This window comes from Lithobates pipiens, unplaced genomic scaffold (genome assembly GCF_037356315.1).
Source record: "Lithobates pipiens isolate NorthernLeopardFrog02 unplaced genomic scaffold, aLitPip1_a1.2 Scaffold_23, whole genome shotgun sequence".
NCBI classification, from domain to species: Eukaryota; Metazoa; Chordata; class Amphibia; order Anura; family Ranidae; genus Lithobates; species Lithobates pipiens.
The window spans coordinates 170,126,682-170,143,507 of NW_027507785.1; the positions used below are offsets into that span (position 1 = coordinate 170,126,682).

A 16,826-nucleotide genomic window follows, 5' to 3' on the forward strand; every position below is an offset into this window, starting at 1 on the left:
TTAGTGTGCTGCTATTTGGTTAACAAAAAAATGCATCTACTAACCCCAACAAATTTCCTCAGAAATTCTCTGGATGATTCTATGTCGATATTGGAGAGGTCAGAAAAATCTCCCATCATTCCTTCATCTGTTGCAGGAACATCCTTGTAGAAGTTTCGTGCTCTAATATAAAACTGCATCTCCCCATCAATCACTTCGCTTGTCATAGCAAATAGTTTCACTGTGAAAACAGGATAATGACCTTAAGACAAAGCACCATGCAAATCTTGATACTGAACACAATTACAAAGTATGACTTGATGACTTTTGTTATTGAAGCTTGTATGCTTATTTTCTGCTGTAGATATGATCACCTCCATTTAAAGGAAACCTAAAGTCATATATTGGTTGCCATTATAACAATGTAGTCTGACCTCCCATATGATTGGCTATGGCCACTGAAGTATTACAAGTTGCCATTTCACCTTTCTATCTGAGATTGATTTCTGTGCAGTGGCGGTGCATCCATTAAGGGCACATGGGTGCTGCCCCATCTCTCCAGCCACCCCCCTCTGTGTAAAATGGATAGATTCATGCATTGCACAAATCTATCAATGGGCGCTGTAGCCACTCCCTATTCAGGTGTCAGGCCCCTTTTTGGACATTTCGGACTGAATTCCAGTGGCAGTTTTTTTTTGTCGCACCTGATTAGAGCCATAGGCTCTAATAGGCTTCAAAAAAGGTGAACTGCGAGCACAGAGCATTGCGCTAGCAGTTCACTCAGGTGTGTTATCAAAGCAAATATTCATTTGCTTTGCTAACACTAAACCGCCTCTCAGCCAATTAGGAGGCGGGGATCTAATACCCGTCACCTGATTGGCTGAAGGCACAGGCGCCTCATTTGATGCCGAATGGGAGGGCAGAGTCATGGAGGACACAGGAGCTTGCCTCCATCACCTGCTGCATGTCCCACAGCTCGCCGTCATCACCTGCCACCAGGATGGGGTAAGTGTGTGCCGGTCAGACAGTGAGCGGGGGGGTCATGGAGATTGCATATGATGTGCACACAAGCTACATATAATGGGCACACAGGCTACATATGATGGGTACAGAGGCTGCATATGATGGGCACAGGGGCTGCGTATGATGGGCACAGGGGCTGCGTATGATGGGCACAGGGGCTGCATTTGATGGGTACAAGGGCTGCTTTTTAAGGGCACAGTAGCTGCAATTCATAGCACATTGAGGCTGCAATTAATGTTTTTTTTTTTTTTGTCAAGTCCATACATAGGTTGGACTTGATGGACTTGTGACTTTTTTCAATTTCACCTACTATGTAACAAAGTAACTATATGATGGTCACAGGGGCTGCGTTTGATGGGCACAGGGGCTGCATTTGATGGGCACAGTGGCTGCTTTTTATGGGCACAGTGGCTGCAATTTATGGCACAGTGAGGCTGCAATTGATTTTTATTTTTTGTTCAGAAATTTTCAGTTTGTTTGCACCCCCCAAAAAATGTTGAGCACCAGCCACCACTGTTTCTGTGTATGGCACCGATTGACTACCTATGCCTCACGCAGAACTTTCATTTGGCCATGGATGGGAAAAAGAAGCAGCAGTTGGTCGTACTGCAAGGTAAAAGCCTTTAGGTCAAATTTAAGACAACCTGCATTGAAAGCAACAAATTATAAAAAGTACATGAGCATCCACAGACATTAGTAATCTCTATATGGCAAGTCCATTAAACCTGATTTTCTAAAGTGTGAAGTGAGGTCAAGTAAAGTGAATCAGTTTTTTCATTAAACTTCTAGTCATTTATGTGGAAATTTAGAAAAAAAGAGAAAAAATAAGTACTCTTCAAATGACTGGATGATTGATGCCCCGTACACGCGATCAGATTTTTCGACAACAAATGTTGGATTTGAGCTTGTTGGCTGAAAGTCCGACCGTGTGTATGCTCCATCAAACATTTGTTGTTGGACTTTCCGCCAACAAATGTTGGCTAGCAGGTTCTCAAATTTTCCGCCAACAAAACTTTGTAGTCTGAATTTCCGATCGTGTGTACAGTCCAACGCACAAAAGTTCACGCATGCTCGGAATCATGCAGAAGGAGCCGTACTGGCTATTGAACTTCTTTTTTTCTCGGCTCGTCGTACGTCTGGTACGTCACCACGTTCCCATGTTTGTAATTGCTGGCCAACATTTGTGTGACCATGTGTATGCAAAACAAGTTGGATCTTCGAACAAAATTCCATGGTGTTGTCGTCGGAAAGTCCGTTCGTGTGCATGGGGCATTACAGCGTGGTCAGTTTTATTTATTTTGCTGTGCTGGAAGAACAGCCTGCCTGTCCTCTCCTCCAATGACCAAGATTTGTGATGACACGCACTGCCTCCCTACACACACACACACAGCTGTTCACTGGGGAAAAAAAAGGTATTTATCATTTGTTTATATATGTGTGAGTGTATATATACTATATTACCAAAAGTATTGGACACCTGCCTTTACACTTACATGAAATTTAATGGAATCCCAGTTTTAGTCCATAGGGGTCAATATTGAGTTGGCCCACCCTTTGCAGCTATAACAGCTTCAACTATTCTGGGAAAGCTGTGCACAAGGTTTAGGAGTGTTCCTATGGGAGAGTTTGACCATTCTTCCAGAAGCGCATTTGTGAGGCCAGGCACTGATGTTGGACGAGAAGGTCTGGATCGCAGTCACCACTCTAATTCATCCCAAAGGTGTTCTATCCGGTTGAGGTCTGGACTCTGAGCAGGACAGTCAAGTTCCTCCATCCCAAACTCGCTCATCTATGTCTTTATGGATCTTGGTTTGTGCACTGGTGCGCAGTCATGTTGGAACAGGAAGAGGCCATCCCCAAACTATTCCCATAAAGGTGGGAGCATGAAATTGTCCAAAATGTCTTGGTATGCTGACATCTTAAGAGTTCCCTTCACTGGAACAAAGGAGCCAAGCCCAGCCCCTGAAAAATAACCCCACACCATAATCAGCCCTTCCCCCCAACATCAAATGATTTGGACCAGTGCACAAAGCGAGGTCCATAAAGACATGGATGAGCGAGTTTTGGGCAGAGGAACTAGACTGAGATGAAGTAGAGTAGAGACTGCGAGCCAGGGCTCATTGTCCACATTAGTGCCTGACCTCACAAATGCGCTTCTGGAAGAATGGTCAAACATTCCCATAGACCTACTCCTAAACCTTGTGGACAGCCTTCTCAGAAGAGTTGATGCCGTTATAGCTGCAAAGGGTAGGCCAACTCAATATTGAACTGTATGGACTAAGACTGGGATGCCATTAAAGTTCATGTGTACACAAACACACACATATTTTAGTAATTCAATTCAAAAAGTGAAACTTCTATATTATATAGATTCATTACACACAGAGTGATATATTTCAAGCATTTATTTCAGTTAATTTTGACGATTATGGCTTACAGCTAGTGAAAACCCAAAATTCAGTATCTCAGAAAATGTTAATATTACACAAGAGCAATAAGAAAAAAAATAATACAGAAATGTTGGCATTTTGCTATGGGGTTTAGGTCAGGCGAGTTTGCTGGCCAATTATGCACATTGATACCATGATCATTAAACCAGGTATTGGTACTTTTGGCAGTGTGGGCAGATGCCAAGTCCTGCTGGAAAATGAAATGAGCATTTCCATAAAGCTGATCAGCAAAGGGAAGTATGAAGTGCCCTAGAATATCCTGGTAGAGGGCTATGCTGACTTTGGACTTGATAAAACACAGTGGACCAACACCAGCAGATGACATATCTCCCCAAATAATCACTGAGGTTGGAAACTTCACACTGGCCCTCATGCAACTTGGATTCTGTGCCTCTCTACTCTTCCTCCAGACTCTGGGACTTTGGTTTCCAAATTAAATGCAAATGCATTTACTGTCATCCGAAAATAGGACTTTGGGCCACTGAGCAACAGTCCAGTCTCCTTAGCCCACATAAGATGCTTCTGACATTGTCTCTGGTTCAAGAGTGGCTTGACACAAGGAATGCAACAGTTGTAGCCCATGTCCTGGATGCGTCTGTGTGTGGTGGCTCTTGAAGCACTGACACCAGTCGTAGTCCACTTTTTGTAAATCTCCCCCAAATTCTTGAATGCCTTTGCTTCACAATCCTCTCAAGACTGTGATTATCCCTGTTGCTTGTGCACCTTTTTCTACTACACTTTTTCTTTCCACTCAACTTTCCATTAATGCTTGGATACAGCACTCTGTGAACAGCCAGCTTCTTTAGCCATGAACTTTTGTGACCTGCCCTACTTGTGGAGGGTATCAATAACTGTCTTCTGGATAACTGTAAAGTCAACAGACCTTCAAAGACAACTAATGTGTAAGATCTATAAGCTTAGATAATTAAATCTGTAAATGGATAGAAACTGACCATAGCAAATGGAAGGTCCACTTTTTTCCAGCACCCGGCCGCCCAACACAAATGAAAAAAAAGGCATTTTGTAAAGAAACCATTTGCCCTCCTGGCAGCTCTTGGAGTTTCAAATCCTGTGAGAATAGATTTTGTAATGGGTTAAAGTGCATTCTCACTGGATTGTAGCCCGGCCAAAGTATTTATTTTTTGAGTGAATGGTTTGTTTTATAGCCATTTGTGTTGGGGTGACATGGGCCCTGCTAGTCCTTATGATATGCTACAGAAAGATTAGTCTTTATGATGTAGAAATCTAAGACTGGGTACAAATGGGTCAATGGTTGGTTCGGCAGGAACCGGACAACTTTGAACTTTTGGTCCTTGTGTACACCTCCCTCACAACTGTCTTCTGACGAACGGCATGCTGGATTGTGCCGAACATTGCTTAGTTAGTATGGTAAACCCTCATTTTTTTTGTTTTGTTTTTCATTCAGCCCACTGGGTTAAATGGGAAAAAACAAAACTCTACATGTGTACCAAGCATAAGATTTGGAATAGTTGAGTGGTTTAGCAACAGACAATGGGCTAGGCTGACAGATCAGTCCACAGAGATGCTTTGCCCGCTGTCAGCTAACATCACAGTGCTGGTCCAGGCTGGGGCAAGATTGCAACAATATGATCGGATCCACCCACAACCCTGGACCGGCACCTAACTCAGCCTCTCAGTGAACTGCTGAGAGCCTGGGCCAACTGCTCCCGCCCCCTTCATAGCTCAGAACTCGAGTGACCATGGGGGGGGCAGAGCAGAGAGCCGGTGACTGGCAGTCACCAGCTCTCTGTTCACAGAGCTTTGAGAACCAATCAGCAATTATCACAAATCAGTGGTCTTTGATCACTCGGTTCTCAGTCTTGGAGACAGCAGGGGAGAGATGCCACGTCAGCCCAATGCTGCATCCACCTAGGTAAGTATGATTTTTGAAAATAAAAAAACATACTTCTCTTTTAAATACTTCTCCCATGCTGTGCAACCAATTTCCATAAGCCTCTTCTCTATGATGCTATGGCTGGTGTTCACAATTTGATATCACTTACCAATACCAAGACCAATAGTCCTGCATTGTATGGGAGGACAGCGAGGGCCTACCCACAGAAAATATGAACACCAGAAGTCTGTGGAAGCGTGAAATAAGATAAGTATTACAGCTTATTCCTCTACCCCTAGACCTAATGAGCATTAAACACTTGCAGTGCAAAGGGGATTGGGGGTGCCCTCTGGAAGGGTATTTTTTTTAAGCATGGAGTTTAGTTTTAAACACTGCATTTAGAGAGTAGTTGGTAATAATTCATACTCTGATTAGTCTAAGGTTGTTAGTGGTGTACTCCAAAGTACACTTTTGGGACTTTTCCTTTTTCTATGTAATTTTATTAGAAAGGATTACAGTGCAGTTTAGCAAATGCAGTTTGGCAGTATGCAAACCAGTGTCAAAATATGGAGCCATATTTGCTAAGATCTCATTCTATGTGGTAAACAGGTCATTCGACTGGTAGCCCAAGTAAAAATCTTAAACCATGCCTCGCTAACAAATATTTAGCTAGGCAGAAGTACAGTGCAAAAAGGAAAGGGAACCAGAATGCAAACCTTGAAGGCCAAATGTTGCATATTAGGACCATTACTGTTTTACCTGTTATTAAATTATATACAGTAGAGTATAGGGTTTACATATTGCAGAAGACACAATGCTTTGCAGAGGAATAGTAGTACATGCAATATGCCTGTAATTTACAAGCTGACCTAGATGCGCTGGTTGGACAACTGGAAATGCCAATAATGGGGGCTTTTGAATAAGCCAACATCCTCACTATAAAAGGAGGGTTTGCTCTATTTGGAACAGCTCCTTATTACTACATACGGCCGGGCAGCGTTCTCTGCCATCTTTGGCGGTAGAGAGAGCCCATTGTATGCCGGCTAGAGCCCCTCTGCTGGGAGCCACACCCCGTACATTCATCGCCAAGTTCCTAAATTATAAAGACTGGGATGCAGCCCTGGCTAGAGAGAAGGGAAACATCCCTCACTGAAACGGAAAGGTGGCTATATTGCAGACAGAGCTTCATGGAGGTGAAGCGCAGGCTGGGGATCAAACACCTAAAGTATTCCATGCTATTTCCAGCCAAGCTGCGGGTGTAGATTGATGACCGCATCATTTTCTTTGAGGATCCTGAATAGGCACTTACCTGGCTAGAACGTCGAGAGACTTCAAGAGATGTACAGTGCTGAACAGCAGGCTTAATTCCCTGATATCCCTCCCTGAAACTGATGGGAAGTGGAGTTTCTTGCCATCCACAACCGCATGTGAGTACATGATGCCGCTATTCCGTAAAACGCCACAATATACAATATTCCTTGTTCCCTCTTCTTAAACATTGTGCCTTTTGGCCATTTTACCCTGCTGGGGCATAACCCCCAAAACGTGCTAATGTTTTACAGAGGGCACCCTTAATACTGACTCATGAATATTCAGTTAACTTTCAACAGGGTCACAGTACTATTTATTTTTTATTTTTTTTCCTTCCCAAACCGGTCTAAAATCATTTGTAAGGGTCTATGAATGTCAACAGTTATGGTCTAAAATTCTCTGCTCTTTGGAGTAAAGAGACCATCAGTTATCTGGATGTAGTACTAACCAACACATCAAATAACATCATCAGAAACACATTTTTCAAGGATACTGATAGAAATGGATACATGCCCATACAAAGTTGTCATAATCCAAAATGGTTTACAGCCATCCCCAAATCCAATATATGCGAATTAGGAGAAATTGTAACAGTATAGAAGATTATAACACTCAATCAGCTACCCTTACCAATAGGTTAGTAGAAAAAGTTTATTCACCCAGGGTATTAGAAAAATGTCCGAAAAAAGTCCTCACTATGAACGGATAGCCTCCTGACTAACAACAAAAAAACACCATACAAACGGAGATGTAGAGTTTATCATTGGTTTTAATCTGTAATACAGAGACATGGAAAAAATATTTCAAAAACATTGGCCCATCCTTATGAAAGACAGAGACCTAAAAAAAAAAAATATTGCCAACCAAACCCCATTTTATTTACAAAAGGGGCCCCAGGGCTCAGAAATAGAATTGCACCCAACATTCCGGATCCCCCAAAAAGAACCACCACCTTCCTGGATAGGGAAGGTTTTCACTAATGCACTAGGTGCAAAGCAAGCAAAACCTCCAAAAGATTTAAAAGAAAAATTGATAGCTTTCAATCAGTTGACACAAAACCAAAATGTAAAATAAAACTGTTAACCTGTGACTCTGATAATGTCACCTATGTATTAGAAAGCTAGTATCCAAAACAATATGTGGGAAGAACCACACATAAATTGTGCACTAGAATCAATGAAATACAATGAAATACATAATTAACATAAAAAAATTAACATAAAAAATGGGTTCATAAAACATAGTGTGTCAAAACACTTCAGGCAGTTTCATAATGGGGACCCAACAGTACTTACATTCAATGGAATAGATAACATTAAACACTGGAGAGGGACTCATTTAACCACTTGAGATCCGCGCTATAGCCAAATGACGGCTACAGCGCGGATCTCCTTTTCCGGGATGACGTCAATAGACGTAGTCCCGTGTACGAGCGGCCTGCGCGCCCCCTGGGGGCGCGCGCGGCGCGCTCTGTGATCGGCGAGTCCATGAGACTCACCTGATCACCGATCCGTGCAAGGGGTCGATCCCGACCCCTTATCACGTGATCAGCTGTCAGCCAATGACAGCTGATCATGTGATATAAGGGAGCCGGTAATTGGCTAGTATTCCTGTCAGCGCGAGGAGAAAAATAAAAAAAGCCGATCACCGGCGGCCGTGATCGGGACATCAGTCCCGATCATGGCCAGCAATGCAAGCGCCCACCTGCCCCCTGCCAGTGCCCACCTGCCCCCTGCAGTGCCACCCTAATTAAAAGTAAGTGCCCCCTGTCAGTGCCACCCAGCAGTGCCCATAGTGCCACCCAGCAGTGCCCACAGTGCCACCCAGCAGTGCCACCCACAGTGCCACCCACAGTGCCCACAATCTGCCTCAAAGGTGCTGCACCCCAGTGCCGCCCATCAGTGCCCAGCAGTGCCGCCCATCAGTGCCCAGCAGTGCCACTTATCAGTGCCACCTATCAGTGCCCATCAGTCCCATCTATCAGTGGTACCTATCAGTGCCCATCCGTGCCACCCATCCGTGCCACCCATCCGTGCCATCTTATCTGTGCCCATCTTTGCCCATCGGTGCCGCCTTATCTGTGCCTATTAGTGCCGCCTTAACTATGCCTATCAGTGCCCACCAGTGCAGCCTATCAGTGCCCACCAATGCAGCCTATCAGTGCCCACCAATGCAGCCCATTAGTGCCCACCAATGCAGCCCATCAGTGCCCACCAATGCAGCCTATCAGTGCCGCCTAATCAGCGCACTTCAATGAAGGAGAAAAATGACCCGTTTGCAAAATTTTATAACAAACTATTAAAACATGATTTTTTTTTTTTTTGCATGTTTTTTTGTTTGTTTAGCAAAAAATAAAACTCCGAGCTGTAACTAAATACCACCAAAAGAAAGCTCTATTTGTGGGAAAAAAATGATAAAAATTTCATTTGGGTACAGTGTTGTATGCCCGCGCAATTGTCATTCAAAGTGCATCAGCGCTGAAAGCTGAAAATTGGTCTGGGACTGAGGGGTGGTTAAAAAGAGCTGTATCACAGAATGAAATCAAATGGCTGTTTAAATTAAATACATTGCAGCCCACAGGCAAGAACATAGACTTAGATCTAAATTATTTTTTAACTAATGATAAAAATGTCTCGGACAGTCTTTGATCTATAAAAATATAGGGTATAGTAAGGGATTATATGGATTTTATAATAATTAGTTACATGTTAGCTCCACATAATTTTGGTTATGTTATTATTATTGTTATTATTTGCATAGATTATTTTGTGTTTTTAGTTTAGCATAATGTGCCGTTCACACATCCGATTTCACTGGATGTAGGATCGTAGTCACTTACATGGGGAACACAAGGATTTCCATTGAGAGACGAGGGGGGGGGGCGGAGACTGACATGCTCCACCAATCACGTCACGCTTTGGAGGTATTTAACCTAATCTGCCTAGTGACCGGGACGCTTCCTGACGATGTTGTAAAATGAAACGTACGTCGAGGTGCATCCACACCTGGTTTACCAACACCATTGCGGTGGAACGCACGCTAGTAACTGAGCAGAGGCTGGGAGGCTACGCACATACACATGGTGTTTACATGCTGATATCCTAGGTGCCAGAAAAAGGCACCTTTAAAATGTAAGCAGCCAATTTGTACTTTATCAAATTCTATAAAATAAACTGTACTGTATTACACTCTATTATCCGTCTTTTGTTCATTTCAATGGTTTACCTGTGGGGGAGAAGAGGATCTTATTGAAAAAGGATTTCAGCCACATCTCCATTGGTTACCAGCTAGCCCACTGATTTATCCAAGCGGCCTGTTGCGACCTTTTTAGCTAAAGAGGTCATTGTCCATTTGGGGAGTAAGCATTTTACTCACACTTATCTGGTGATATTCACAAAGATCTGCCTTGGTGACAGTGTATGGATACGAATCACAACAATAAGAACCTGAACTTTATTTTTGATTGATTATTAGATTTCTGAATTTATCGCCAAAGTTATCAATTGTTTACTATAGCACTATGCACGTTATTACGATTGTCTAATCACAGATTGCATATTATGAATTTTAGCTCTTTTGCATAGCACTTATACCAGCACCCCCTACCACATATCATTTCCAATTTTGTCCCATACCTGACTTAACTATGTGATCTGTGATACTCACATATAATAGCTATATACTCCCCCAGTTCTGGGGGATAAAAGTACCTTTTCTCTGAACAAACCACATAATACATAGGATGTTTTTTAAGCAGTTTCCCTGTACACTTACAGAGACTAATGCAGGCCATACACGGTCGAATTTCGAACGAATTTTCTTTTCAAAATCAGAAAATTCGTTTTTTTTGTGATCCGATGATGCCACCATTGATTTTCGAAATTCGGCCGACCAAGCCTTCAATTTCACCTCATGTTGCTACAGAAAAGAATTTTCTTGGCTGGGAATCTTCTTTTCTCTCCGTACATTTTCTTTTATCTCCGTACATTTTCTTTTATCTCCGTACATTTTCTTACGTTTCTCGCACGATTCTCCCATCATTGATTAGAAAATCGTTCGTTTTTCTAAAAATTTCCAACATGTCCGATTCCTCAAATTTTATTTCTGCACGAAAATCGGCTGTTGCTGCAGCCCACTAATGGTGCGAAATTCATACGAAAATTCTTAGATACGATTTTCGAAAGAAAATTCTTTCGAAATTCGAACCGTGTATGGCCGGCATTAGTTGTTCCTTTGGTGTTCAAAATACAGTGACTCACTTTTCTTATAGATCAGGCCAGAAGTGGAATCCTCAACGCTATAACTTTCCCCCAGAGGGTCACTGTCTATTCCAGCCCTTTCACATAGCAGACAACATTAACAATGAATAGTTCACTCCACACACAATTACGGAATATATAAGCAGATATGTTTTTTCTGTAAGTCCAAAGAACTTACAGAAAGCTAAAGTGCAATTTCTCTATTACTCATGCTCAGACTTCAGTGTCAGTCAGGTACAATTGTCCCTTTTCTGAATGCTTTTTCCTTTTGCTATCCCAGTGAGCATGAATTAACCATTCTCATACTAAATGGTTGTCTGCTAATGGACCAATTTCTCAATCCAAAATCACTCTTTAGTTGCTCCCACTCCCAAATATATATGAATGGGGACTAACACCCAGTTGCACACACAAATGTTAGAGCTGTGTAAAATTGGCCAGCAGATGGATAGTGTAAGTTAGCAAGAACAGTCTGAAATGAGGAGACCCAGGGCACCTGCAGTTGTTTTCAAGACTTAAGAGCATCAAATCAAAGAGGTTATGACTTAGCTGTGTAAAAATTAGTCAGCGGTAGGACAGGACAGTTTTATCAGAGAGAACAGGTCTGAAATGTAGAATCTCCTGTTGCAAGCAAAGCCATTTATGTAAAAAGGTACGGTATATAATTTTTTTTTAAGCTGGGAACACTCAGCAAATGATCTGCTAATTGTTCGGTTCACTGGAAAGTCTAAGGATCTGTTTACATTTTTTCACTCAAGGTTAACTCAGCTTTCATCCAAGATTCATACATTTTCCTGATTCAACTGGAAAAAAATGTTTGAATCCTGGAGAAAGTTATGTGAACCTTGTGTCAAGACCTTTATAAATATACCCTTAACTAACTGATCTGCTATTTGTCCTGTCAACTAAATAATCTAACCAGGGCTGCTGTTAGAAATCACAAGGCCCTGTACAGCCTACCTGACAGATACCCCTCCGAAAATATCAAATTATATTTTCACTAAATGCCACGGCCGCAATGCTATGCTTCTCAGCCATGGTAGAAATTATACCCCATTGAACCCATTCAGGTGAATAGCACTGCTCTGCAAGCACCCTGCAACCGTGGTGCAATAGTGTGGGGTTAAAATTTAATGGGTTGTTTTACAAGGTGAAGGTTTACAATCACTTTAAAGAGGTAATGTGTCTTAACCAACTCAACTCAAGTCAATGACAAAGCAGTAAAAAATACTCTCCCTACACCAATATAAAAACAAACAAAAAAATGGTTTTGGCTCAGATGTACACTTGGATTTTGGATATGGTAATAGACTACAGTAATGTAGCAACATGTGCAATAATTAAATTTCCATGATAGAAAGAAGTTTAGAACTGACAACCAGTATGCATTAAGCTGAATGCGCACAAAAACCCAGGTCTCCCATCTGCAAAACTTACTGTCTCCTATGTTCCAGGTCCAGTGCTGCAGTGGGCGAAGGTAAGTCTCTGCCCGGGCATCAGGAAGGACCCGATCCCGTTGGTATGGGTGGAGGGGTAGTGATGCAGGCATGCCCACTAATAGCCATTCACCAGACAGCGAGTAGCCGGTGTGGAAAAGCGATGTGCTGGATGTGATGTGGTGAATCTCAATGCAGCTCTTGGCCCTCGAGCCAAGATACCTTCGTCCACTGCAGCAAACTTCTTTCTATCATAGAACATTGACTGTATTTTATCAAAATAAACCTTTTAACGTTTACATAGGAACTATGGCACAGTCACCATTATTGACTATCTTGGGGCAATATGCTGCAAGTCCATTCTACACATCCCCTAGCACTGGACTTTGAGGCATTTCCTTTGGTTGATTGATACAGCGTTAATATATGCAGCCAAATGTGCTTGGCATTAAAATTACAAACATTCTTTGTAAAAGGGGAGGCTTATATTATCACCACCAGTTGAGAAGTCAGCATTGGGAGTTCTGCTAAATATGTAATTCAATATGATCTTGTTATGCATACTTATTACAGTTTTACAGGTTTGTCTTGGCATAAGTAACCTCTAAATGTAATTTCTTTATCTCAATGTGTTATCTCCATGTGAAATCAATGACTATATTTTACTTCTAGCTGTTGTGAGTGATTTGTGGCATTTATTTCTACTGTCTCTACCATTTTCTTTGGCAATGCTATTGGTATTGTCTCGGCTATAGCAAACTAAAAACTTCTAAAATATAACTAAAGGCCAAACTTCTTTAAAGTTTGGATAAACTGGAGAGGGGTTAGAACATCTGTTCTATTAGAAAACAGTTTTTTATTGCTACCTCTGCCCTTGTTAGGAAGATTCACACTCTCTATTTGTCCTGTTTACTGTTATCAAAACTGAAAGTAAAAGAAAAGCCCAAAAGTTGGGTTGTCCCCAGAATAGTAATTTAAGGGAAATGTTCCAATGGGGACACTAGTTCTGGGGACTTAGTGGGTTCCAATGGATTCCCTTAATTTGTAGGGATTTCCTCTTACTTCCTGCTTTGGCTATGGGCAAGGAAGTGAAGCCAAATCTGCCAAATGGGACACAGGCAAAAAAAAAAAAAAAGAAAGCTGACAGGGTTTATAACCCTCTGACTCTATCCAAGATGAAAAAAAGACTATTGCCTGCTGGGTTAAGCAGTCTATCGTTGAGTCTCGTAAGGCCTTAGACAAAAAGTGTTAATTTCTCCTATGACACATTCTACCAGAGCCTTATCTGCCAGGGCTAACACGAGCTACACCAGAGCAGATATGCTGTGCCGCATCATGATCAAGCTACTATACATGTTTCAGAAATTATCTAGACCTTCTCTCAACTCTCAACTCTTTTAGGAGAAAGGTCCATCAAGCAGTGGTCCCTTCCTAATCTGGTAAGTATTCGTCTAGACTCTCCTGTGCTGCCTTGGACAGACGAATTAGGAAAACCAGAGTTAGACTTACTGGTAACTCTGTTTCTGGAGTTATCCAGAACAACAGGGATTGCCTCCCTAAATTTGTTTCTGTGTTTGTATAAAATGTTTTGTCTTGTAGTATTTTCCCTATGGGGTTTTCAGACAAGACACTGAGGGACTAGGCCTGAGACTACCCTTTTAAAGTCCTTCCAGTTGTGTTTCCTGTCTTTGGAGGCGGAGTCACTTTCTCTCATGCTTTAACCACTTCCCACCCAGCCTATAGCAGATATAGCCTATAGTCATATGACGTCCAGCAGGATAAGATAAGACCTGCGCTCATGGTCTGACACTCCGCATCTCCGATTGTGGTAAGGAGCCTCTGACAGAGGCTTCTTACCACATGATCAGCTGTGACCAATCACACCTGATCATCGCGTGAACCAGGAAGTACGGGTAAACGGCATTCCTCGGTTAGCGCTAACAGGGAGAGATGATTGGCGGCTCTCCATGTCAGGTGGGCGTCTGTGCTGATAATCAGAAAATTAGTTAACAGCACAGCCCCCATCAGATGTGCCCAACAGCTGCCAGTCAGTACCCCCTCAAAAAATCTCTGTGCCCACCACAGTGCCAATCAGTGCCCAGCAGTAACACGTCAGTACCTCATCAGTGCTGCCCATCAGTGCCACCTGTCAGTGCCCATCAGTGCCACCTGTCAGTGCCCATCAATTCTACATATCTGTGCCTCCTCATCAGTGTCCATTAGTGCCACCTCTTCAGTGCCCGTTGAAGGAGAAAACAAAATTTTATGACTAACTAAAAAAAAAAAAAAATTTCTTTCAAAAATGTCAGCCTTTTTTAGTTTGTTTAGCAAAAATGAAAGCCCCAGAGGTGATCAAATACCTCCAAAAGAAAGCTCTATTTGTGGAAAGAAAATTATAAAAATGTAGTTTGAGTACAGTGGTAGATGACCGCACAATTGTCATTCAAAGTGCGACAGTGCTGAAAGCTGAAAATTGTCCTGGGCAGGAAGGGGCGAATGTGCCTGGTATTTAAGTAGTTAATAAGCACCATTCACTGCTTTATGAACACGATCCTGGGTATCAACAGGTAGAACTGATATCGATTAGAATTTTGTGCCAGAGAAAGACAATGTATTTCAGGGATTCAAAGCCCCCTTACCCTCATTTCACATAAAAGTGAAATGCTGCCACCATTGTTCTAGTGTTAGCTGTTATGCAGGATGGTGTTCAGCACTTGGTAACGATTAGATAAAAAAACATAATGACTATAACTAATAAAAGCATAATACCTTTATAAAAACGTCTACCAAAAATAAGTTCCATAACCCAGTTTAAAAAAAAAACAATTTAACTAAGATAAAATCAGAGTAAACATTTTTATTACTAATCCAGAAAAGAGCATATATAGACCATGTAGATGTAAACAGTATATATTGGGTCTTTGTATTCACATATTGTTTACTTTTATTACGTATCTGTTAATTTGTCCATTCTCTATTTATATGGTTTATAGAATTTTTTTAGTAGACCTTTTTCCAAAGCTCTCTTTCTGTTTATAACTCATTAACTTTTTGTTTTATCCTGTTATATACAATACTGCATAAGAACAAAAGAGCAGTGCCAATCTAAGTGTAGTAGTTAAAAAGACAAGGTTTAATCACAAAATGTTGCACCCACTAGACAGTAGTGGTTTGTGGGCACATCAATATCAGCAACCAAAAGTATCTCAGGAGTCCTGGGCGGCTTCAGTGCAGCACAGTCTCATCAAACTTGGCGGCTTCCGGTGTCCCGGGCTGGATGTGGAAGGTGCAGGAGGAAATCATCAGCAGGATGTCACTGGTGTCAGATGGTAACTGATGGGTGGCTACAGGATGATGCACACGTTCGGAGCATGCGTGTTCCTTCAGGCAACAAACCACTACTGTCTAGTGAGTGCAACTTATTGTGACTAAACCTTGTCTTTTTAACTACTACAATTAGATTGGCGCTGCTCTTTTGTTCTTATGTTTTCACTACCAGAGTCGCTACTGCTCTTCAGCATGCTGCCTTTCCAGTGTTAAATCTCCAGATCGTCACATATTCCTGAGGTTACTACCCAGGACTCATGGACTTTTACCTTTTGAACTATCTACATTAACAAATCTCAACGCTAATTTTAATTTTCAAAACCAGGAACATCATCCCCCTATTATACCCCCCACACCCTACCCATACCATATATTGGTTGAATGCTGTTAACATTTTCAACAATTTTACTATTGTATATGGCTAAATGTTGACTTTCCTATATTAATGTCCCTGCCCATACCTGGAAGTGCCTAGCACGACAAACAATGTTGGTTTCACTTATATACAATACTGAATACTGTCCTGCACACCAGCTGATATTTGAATACTGATGGTAATTTTTAATTTCCAACTCATAGCCCCCAAAGAAGGAGATCTGTTCTAACTAACAGGAGAGAGAGGGAAGAGCCTAAGTGTAGCATAAGGACTGCTTATTGAAAACACAAAATTGGCAAGTCACAATGTTAAAAAGGTGCACTTTTCCCAACATACACACTGGTTTAAAAAAGGAGTGCGTTTCCTCCGAAACACATAGCCAATTACAACCCACTGTTGTGACGTTACTTCCGCCAGTATGCATTCCAACATGGTTCTCGGAAAGGCGGAAGTTTGAAGCGCAATATTTCCATCATTTATCCGGATACACAGAGCCAGCTGGTACACGGGTGGATGGACACATCTTCTTCTATATTGATGAGCTTGTTGACATTTTTAACTAAGTGAGTATCCAATTTTGTGTTTTTACTAAACAGTCCTTATGCCACACTTAGTAGGTGCTTCCCCCTCTCCCCTGTTTGTTTAATTACAGAGACTGCTTGCGCTCTGGGGACAGCTGCTACAAGTGTTATGGACTATAGCCAGAGACTTTTATGGACTCAATTATAATATAATATATGTTCATGGGGTCAGTCAGATAGGATTATGCGCCTACTTTTTCTTTTGATCCATTCTAACTACTAAAGGTTT

At 41.9% G+C, this 16,826-nt stretch overlaps 1 protein-coding gene across 1 annotated transcript in view; it reads right to left on the reverse strand.

Moving 5' to 3' along the window:
- The window catches only part of NTMT2 (N-terminal Xaa-Pro-Lys N-methyltransferase 2), a 110,611-nt gene that overhangs the window by 88,622 nt on the left and 5,163 nt on the right, over positions 1-16,826 (reverse strand). Inside the window, exon 2 of the mRNA XM_077452598.1 lies at positions 45-220. Coding sequence (XP_077308724.1) covers positions 45-220 — 176 coding nt within the window. The remainder of the gene's footprint in view (positions 1-44; positions 221-16,826) is intronic.